The 7,817-nt window shown below is 62.2% G+C and overlaps 2 protein-coding genes across 4 annotated transcripts in view; one reads left to right on the top strand and one right to left on the bottom strand.

Annotated features, from left to right (window-relative positions):
• Nucleotides 1-6: 6 nt before the first annotated feature.
• DNAJC14 (DnaJ heat shock protein family (Hsp40) member C14) lies at nt 7-4,690 on the top strand. The gene is made up of 6 exons (XM_026056858.1): nt 7-1,448; nt 1,864-1,970; nt 2,108-2,227; nt 2,600-2,760; nt 2,941-3,043; nt 3,328-4,690. The coding sequence occupies exons 1-6, from the start codon at nt 45-47 to the stop codon at nt 3,563-3,565; spliced, it is 2,133 nt and encodes a 710-aa protein (XP_025912643.1). The 5' UTR covers nt 7-44; the 3' UTR covers nt 3,566-4,690.
• A 931-nt stretch (nt 4,691-5,621) lies between these two features.
• ORMDL2 (ORMDL sphingolipid biosynthesis regulator 2) overlaps nt 5,622-7,817 on the bottom strand; it is a 2,606-nt gene continuing 410 nt past the window's right edge. The window contains exons 2-6 of one of the 3 annotated variants that reach the window (XR_003252063.1): nt 7,641-7,685; nt 7,072-7,246; nt 6,517-6,668; nt 5,989-6,248; nt 5,622-5,828 (exon numbers count right to left, since the gene is read on the bottom strand). Coding sequence is in view for 2 of the 3 variants with exons in the window: in XM_026056868.1 (XP_025912653.1) it covers nt 6,113-6,248; nt 6,517-6,668; nt 7,072-7,245 (462 nt within the window). In the remaining variant the exon portion in view is untranslated. Of the gene's footprint in view, nt 6,249-6,516; nt 6,669-7,071; nt 7,247-7,640; nt 7,686-7,817 lie in introns of all 3 variants that reach the window. The other 2 variants (XM_026056868.1, XM_026056870.1) reach the window with 2 other exon arrangements.

The raw sequence follows: 7,817 nt of genomic DNA, 5'->3' as shown, positions 1-7,817 counted from the left end.
GTCACTTAGGCCCCGCGGGGCCGGGGTGGTTCCGGGCCGCCGGGATGGAGCCGGGGACGCGGGAGCGCGAGGGCGCCRGCGAAGCGGAGCGCGGTGGCGGCTCTCCCTACCGGTGTCGGGAGCCGCCGGGCGCCCCGCAGTGCCACGGCCCGTGCGTGGGCGTCGGGCACCCGTGGGTTCCCGGCAGCCTGGTGCCCAACAGCGCGCGGCTCGTCCCGGAGAGCTTCGCTTCGGATAACGGGTGGACGGCCCGCGCCGCGGAGGACAGCGCTGCCTGGAACGGGAGCTGCGGCCCCGAGCAGGCGTTAACGCTCGAAGACGACGACTTGCCCTTCCTGGGCTCTGACAGCCCCGGCTCCGGTCCCGAGCCCTCCTGCCGCTGCCAGGGAGAGAGGTCGGTGCCCCCCGGCCCCTTCGCCGAGCAGAGGGACGGATCCTGCAGCGTCACCTGCCACCACCGGGCTGCCGAGTCCCCGGAGCTGCAGAGCCGCCTGCCCCGAGGCCAGGAGGAGGGCGAGGAGGATGGCGACGAGCTGTTCGGCCCCGGCAGGGCGCTGGGGAGCCGGAGGACCAGGAAGCGCCAGAGGCACCGTTCTGCCCCCAAGGAGGAGGGCAGGGAGCCCGGGAAGCGCGAGGGCAGGTTGGGGCCGGGCGGCAGGAGGCACAGGCCGGCTCGGAAGAGGAGCCACGCGGAGGGGCCGCGGGACGGCGGGGCCGAGGCGGCCTGGCCGGGGGAGTTGCTGGCGCAGCTCTGCCTGGCCCGTTTGAGGGCGCTGCTGGAGGCGGCGCTGAGCCACGTGCGCAGGGTGTGCGTGGAGGCCGGCGGCCGGCTGCTGTGCTCCTGCTGCCGCCTCGGCGCCTGCGACCTGGGCTCGGCCCAGGCCAGCGTGAGGACCTGGGGCCAGCGGGTGGGCCAGCAGGCCCGGAGCGGCTCGGTGAAGGCGGGCCGGTGGCTCCGCGCCTGGGCAGAGCTCTTCCTCCGCCTGCTCTGGATGCTCTGCGCCCTGCTCTTCCTCGTCGTCGTATTGCTCCTGGGCAGCCTCCGGCTGTGCGGGCGCGTGTGCGCGGCCGCAATGGTGGCTGGCGCGGGCAGGCTGGGCAGGACCGGCCGCGTGGCCCAGCTCCTCGCGCTCCTGGATGTGTCCGTCCTGCACCGGACATGGAGCCTCTTCAAGGAGACCAGGACTTGCCAGTACCTCTGGGACTGGCTGCAGAAATGGCGAGCTCCCCCCTGGGCACCCGGAGGGCTGAGGACAGATGGGCTGGGGGACGCTGCGCCCGGCCCCGACGGAGGCTCTCCCAGCACCAGCTCGAGGGAGGAGGTGGCCCGGTTGCTGGCCATGGCGGACGTGCCCGAGGAAGAGCTGAACCCCTTCCAGGTGCTGGGCTTGGAGGCGACGGCGTCCGATGCGGAGCTGAAGAAGGCCTATCGCCGGCTGGCGGTGCTGGTGCGTGAGCCCCCAGGAGCGCTGCGCTGCAATGGAGCTGGCCGGGCCGGGGGCTCGGGGTTGTTTATCTCCCGCATCGGCCCGCTGAGATGCGATGCTGACGCCCTCTGCCCTTGCGCGTCTCCTCGCGAGGGGTGGCGTCGCCGCCCGAGGCCTYGCTGCTGTTCTGCCTCCCCCGCTGCTGGCTCTGCCCTCTGCGTTGGGGGCAGTGGGGCTGGGCGCTGGCATCTCTTGGCCTGCTTGGGGGGAAGCAAGAGGGGCTGGTTCTGAGCTGCTAGCGCTGACTTGCAGGGCCGCATCCTGCCTCCTGCTAGACCGGTTTGTCCATAATGTGGTGCAGAGCCCTCAGACCTCAGTGCAGATGTGCTCTGTCCCAGTCGAACTCATTGGCTTTATCTTCACCTGTCGTTTCCAGGTTCACCCAGACAAGAACGAACACCCGAGAGCGGAGGAGGCCTTCAAGGTCCTGCGGGCAGCCTGGGATATCGTCAGCAACCCGGAGAAGAGGAAGGAGTATGAGATGTGAGTGGGCTGAGCCGGGGGGTCTGGGGGGAAGAGGACGGATGGCACGGCCGCTTCGGCGTGCYGTCCTGGCACTGCCCGCGCAGGCTCCTTTGCAGGGTTCTGACCCCCAACTTTCTCCCCTGTTGTGGCCACAGCAAGCGGATGGCGGAGAGYGAGCTGACGAGGTCCATGAGCGAGTTCCTCACCAGGCTGCAGGATGACCTGAAGGAGGCCATGAACACCATGATGTGCAGCAAGTGCCAGGGGAAGCACAAGTAGGTCCCAGGGCTCCAGGTGTGGCCGCATGTGTGCGGTCGCGGCCTGCCGGGGGTTTGYGCTGTGCTGGCAGTGTCCCTATCTGAGAGAGACTGCACGGGTGGCTGTGCTAGGAGGAGTGTATTTGCTTGTGACCGCAGGGGAGGTGAAGGAACTGGGCACGCTTCGGGCTGTCCCTGCTCCCCAAGAAGTCTGGGGGAGCCAAAGCGATCTGGGAGCGAGGGGTTGCTACAAGAGAGATGATTTGAGTCTCTCTGGAGCAGACCAAACCAAAGCACTGCTTGATTTCGCCCCGTCCCTCAAGGGGAGGGGAAGCAAAGCCAGCCCTGCTGCTCTCAGGGTTTGAAACGTCTCCTCTCCTGTTGCTGTAGAAGGTTTGAGATGGACCGTGACCCGCTCAGCGCCCGCTACTGTGCTGAATGCAGCAAGCTGCACCCCGCGGAGGAGGGCGACTTCTGGGCCGAGTCCAGCATGCTGGGGCTGAAGATCACCTACTTTGCCATGATGGACGGGAAGATCTACGACATCACGGGTGGGTACCGGTGCAGTGGCAGCTCCCAGAGCTGCAGAATTAACGGTGCTGCCCGTGCAGCCTCCTCTGCCTCTAGCAGAGGCTGCAGTCAGCGCTTTGCCCTCGCTGCTGGGCGAGGGAGCGACCGGTGGGGGATCGCCGCCTCCGGGCCTAGCTGACCGGCTGCGCGTCTCTCCGCAGAGTGGGCCGGCTGTCAGCGGGTCGGCATCTCTCCGGACACCCATCGCGTGCCGTATCACATATCGTTTGGGTCAAGGAACGCCGGGCCGGGCGGACGTCAGAGGTCAGTGCCGGAGCCGCTTTGGGCTCCCTCCGCGCTTTGCCCTGCTTGCGGAGCCGCGAGATGGGAAACGGCAGCAGCGCCTGATGCCTGCTGGGGTACCCGGAGGACCCGGCTGCCGTCCCGGGGAGAGGGGAGCTGAGGGGGGTCGGCGCTGTGCGTAGCCCCGCTGCTCCCTGGCCGGGCCCGACCTTCCGGGAGCTGTAGCTTTAGCCGGGAGTTCCCTGTGCCGCCTCTCGGTGCTGGTGCTCTGTTCTGCCGCCCACCGCCTGCCTTCCTCCCCGCAGGACGACCCCCAAAGGCAGCCCCACCTCCGCTGCAGACCTGCAAGACTTCTTCAACCGCGTGTTTCAGGGGACCTCAGGACAGATGCCCGGGGGGGCCTTCTCCCCCCCGCCGCCGCCCGCGGCACCCTCGGGGGCAGCCGCCTCCGCGGGGGCGCCCCCGAAGACGGACGGCGCTGCCCCGAAGGCGGACGCGAAGCACAAGAGGCGGAAGAAGGTGCGTCGGCCTTTCCAGCGCTGAACGAGCCGCTGGGGGAGCCGAGGGGTGCTGGGGACTAGCCTGCCTTGAGGCTGGGAGCGCTAGGAAGAAGCGGAAGCCCTTGGCTTGGTGCTTGTCGGCTGTCTGGGCGCCCCCTGGGCTGGGGGAGACCGTGCTCTGTTGGGCACTAAAAGGGCTCTTTCAAATAAAAAAAAATCTATTTTTTTTTTAAAAGTAATTATATATTTAAAAGAAACCAGGGAGTTTCTGGGCCAACGGGGCTAATATGAGCGTGAAGAACTGTGTTGRAGCCAGTGATACCAAAGAACCCTAGTGGGGCCTGGTGGCGTCCCTGGGGACGGCCGGGGCAGCGTGGCGGTGCTGAGCAGGGAGGCTGTGGCTGGGCCACGCCGGATGCACCGCAGAGTCTCTTCAGGGTTATTTTAAACATTCAGGTGACGTCTCTGTTTTGCTGAACGTCCGGTTTGCTCCCTGGCCAGGAGCAGGGCGCAAGCGGCTGCCTCGAGTGCCTCGTGGCCCTCCTGGCCGCTGTTGAGGTGCAGTGAGTGACTGTAATCGCTGGTTGGGCTCAGCTGGCTCGCACCCAGCTCCCCCTCATTGCGACGCGGAGCCCAGCTCTTCCTGCTGCTCACCGGGTGCTGGGATTCAAGCACCTCCCGGAACAGCCCTCCGCCGGGGAGGCGGGTGGATTGGGCTGCCAAGACCAGAGCTGTCCGCAGTGGGACTCGCCTGTGCTCTTCCAGCGGGAGAGCTGAGCTTTGTAACGCGTTCCTTCCCCGCTGCGCCGGTGCCGGAGGGTTTGCTGCCCTCGCCCTGAGCCCTTCCCTGCCCGTGAGCTCTAGGCCAGGACCACACCACGGGAGAGGTTTCCCCTGAGGAAATTGGCATTAAGCCGCTGCTTTTCCTTCACGTGCAGCCCGTGGGGCCACAAGCCCCGTGAGAACTGCCTGGGGGACTTCCAGAGGGACACAAAAAGCTCACAAGGCCCCAGGCTGGTGGTGGAGCTGTGGCAAGGCAGGCAGCCTCTTCGAGCACAGTCTTTTTCTTCTCTCTCTTTTAAACCAGGTTTTCTTTTTGCTTGTACATATCTATTTATTACTGTGTGCATCCCCTTCCTATAAATATATCTGAATTCTGAGTACGTTAGCCTGTGCTCTTCCTTTTTGCCCAGCACAGCGCTGTCTAGCTGTGTTCCCCAGGCACCACTACCTGGCTCTCCCATGCACTTCTGACCTTGCTGTTTTTGCTCTTCCGGCTTCAACTTTGCACTAAGCTTGAAGGAACCTAAGCATGTTCCTTTAGCGCTAGGAAGTAGAGCTTTTTTTAAAGTTAAGTCAGGGCCCACGAGACAGTCGGGGGCCCCTGCCAAATCACGAGTTGTGTTACTGAACGGTTTTTGCTAAGACATGTGGGTGTCTGGTACCTCACTGAGCCCCCGAAGATGAAGCGGTTAGTGTTTCCCCGCAGTCCCATCTGCGTGTGTGAGGCAGGAGTGAGGAGACGGTGCTGGTCCTTAATGGGGAGTGACGGTCCCTGGCAGTCTGAGCTACTTTGCACACGTTTCCCCTGTTGTGCAGCCAAGCCAACAACCGAGCAGGGGCAGCGAGCGCAGCCACGTGGCCAGCCGGCACTGCCTCACTCAGCGAGGGGCTGAGCCTCGCGGGCTGCCCGTGCGCCGAGGCGGCTGTTCCTGTTGGCACGTCCGAAAGCCGATGCGGYTGGAAGATCAATGTGGAGGCCGGAGTGAGCTGTGGCACAGAGCCGCCTTCTAAGGCCTCGGACCATCCCTTGGACAATCCTGCCTAAGCTGAACTGCCACATGACTCTGTTGATACAGGTCATGTTTGCTTTTCGCTAACCTTTTTGTACTCCCAGATCTGAGTGGCTGGGTTTTTAATGGTAGCGTACTTCTTTCTTATCACTTTTGTTAAATTAAAGTACGGTTTGAAGAAGTCTGCCTCTTCTGTGCAGGGAGGGTGCTGGGAGGGAGGCGTGAGTCTGCACCGGTTCCACGTGCTCTCCCTGTACGGCTGCTCTCGTTCTCCCAGCTAGAGGTGTTATTGCAAGGACACTGCTCTAGTCTCTGTAAGTTCTTTATTGTGGTGGAAGTATATAAAACATGAGGATGAAGAGGAGGCATAGATTGGTTACTCTTCCCATTATCAACAGTTCTCCCCTTGTAGGTGCCTTCCGGTTGCTGCATGGTTACATGGAGGTTAGCTCAAAGGTAACATGCATGTGTGACGTGACCCGCTCATTCCTCGCAGCTCAGCTGCGTTTCTCTCTTCACCCGAACACCAAGAGATAAAGCCCAAATGAGGATCTTCCTTAGAGACAAAGGAACCCTTGCTAAAAGCCCCGCATGCAAGTGTGTTGCACACCAGCCAGAGTGGTCCCTGCCCCCTCGCCAGTGTGCCCAGCCCTCATCCATTCTCCAGCCTTACCCCGGCAGAACATGCTTTGCTTTCTAGCCAGCACATAACACAGCTCTGACATCCCATCTCCTTCCTCAGGCTTTGCCTCTTTCTCCGCCGGAAGCGCTGCACATAGTGGTGGGCATGCCGGGCCTCAGTATTTGTTGATGCCAAAGACACGCACTCCGTGGAACTGGGGCAGCTTGGGCAGAAGGACGCTGAGAAGGGAGGCTGTGTTGATGACGAAGTGTGCAGGGTCGTATTTGGTGTAAAAGCTGGTGAGGAGATAACTGCGGGGGAGAGAGACCCAAGATCAGTTCTGTACAGTTCTACTTTCTTCTCTCCTTCCCTCCCACTGCCCACGGTGTGGTCACAAGTCAGGGATTGCAGGTGCCATTCCAACTATGGAAGCACTTTCCAGCACCCCAGACCCAGGTGCTGGCAGATGCCTAGCGCTCTTGTTGCACAGCCTAGAAACTCTCTTGAGACCTCCTTGCTCATCTCCATCTTGTTTAGCGCAGCCTGCTCGGCTCGATCGCGCGCGGGAGCAACACTCACAGCACTACGGGGGAGATGCTGAGGAACTTGCGGGACGAAGTGCACTGCATCCCGTAGTCGATCTGCTCCCAGTGCGTGAGGAGGCGATCCTTGCCCTGGTCCGGCGTTTCGAACGGGGTCCCTTTCACCGTGTGCAGCAGCAAGTACATGACCTGCAGGAGACACAAAGCAACTCTGGGCCAGGCTGTTCTGGTGCGCGATGCTGTCGGGGCACAGCAGAACGGGACGACAGGACAGAGCCCTGCAGCTGCTGGACGCAGGGCGGGAGGGAAGGGACCTGACAGCTCTGGGCAGGCACGGACCAGCAGTGGGGACCAGAAAGGTACTTTCTGCACTGCCACAGCCATTTCCCACACCAACGACCTTTCATCAGCTACAACTTCCCCGTGGAAACCTCAGCGAGGAGGAATCAGGCCTAAGAGCGTTTCATTCAGGGGCTTGCTTGTACCCTGGGGACAGAGAACGGTACCCAGCACAGCACGTGGCACTGCGAACAGTGAACTTTAGCCTGTGTGCCATAGTCCTGAGAGAAAAGCGGGCCAGACTTTGACTAACCAGGTTGTGAATAACATTGGTGAGAGTCCAGACCACAGGAATGCTGAAGAACGGGATGCTGAGGAGAACAATATGGAGGACTCCCACGGAGATCACGTATGCCAGCCAGATCCCCCGGCTGTTCATCACCCGTGTGTTAGGATTCACCTCGCTGTGCGCCACGCCAACATTCATCCTAGAGAGTAAAGGCAGAGGCTTTCAAAGGTCTCTTCGGGGAGAAATCGTTCTTAAATCTCAGTAATTCTAAACCTGCAGACAGGGCCCTTGGCATGACCCCAGTTCAACGGTCATCCTGCAACATCTCTCACCCAAGCTTCCTCAAGCACTTCAAATTCCTTAATGCACCTCTAATACCAGTTCCCTAATCAGTGACTCTATCTCACCCTTAACAATGGGAACACAAAGGCAAAGAGAAAGGGAAGGAGTTCACATCCCAGCTCCCACCCCTCCTCCTGCCCCCAGACGCCGGATCTTGCTCSACAGAAACTCTGGGAAGGAAGGAAGAACCAGCCCCTAGCGGAGCTCGTCCCCTCCCCTTCCCTCATCCCGTCCTGCTCCCCCCGTCTCACCTGGCTGGCAGGTGCAGCCCCCGGCAGCCTGGCTCCGCGGTGCCTCTGCACGTGGGGGGCGGAAAATGAGCACAACTCCCTCCCCTCGAGGGACATACTGCCCTCCCCCTATAGCCACAGACCCCTGCCCCCTCGCACCCCCGGCCCCCCCCTATAGCCACATACCCCTGCCCCCTC

This window comes from Apteryx rowi, unplaced genomic scaffold (genome assembly GCF_003343035.1).
Source record: "Apteryx rowi isolate R43461 unplaced genomic scaffold, aptRow1 scaffold_1331, whole genome shotgun sequence".
Classification (NCBI taxonomy): domain Eukaryota; kingdom Metazoa; phylum Chordata; class Aves; order Apterygiformes; family Apterygidae; genus Apteryx; species Apteryx rowi.
The sequence above is the reverse complement of the archived record's forward strand: the minus strand, read 5'-3'. Positions and strand labels throughout refer to the sequence as shown.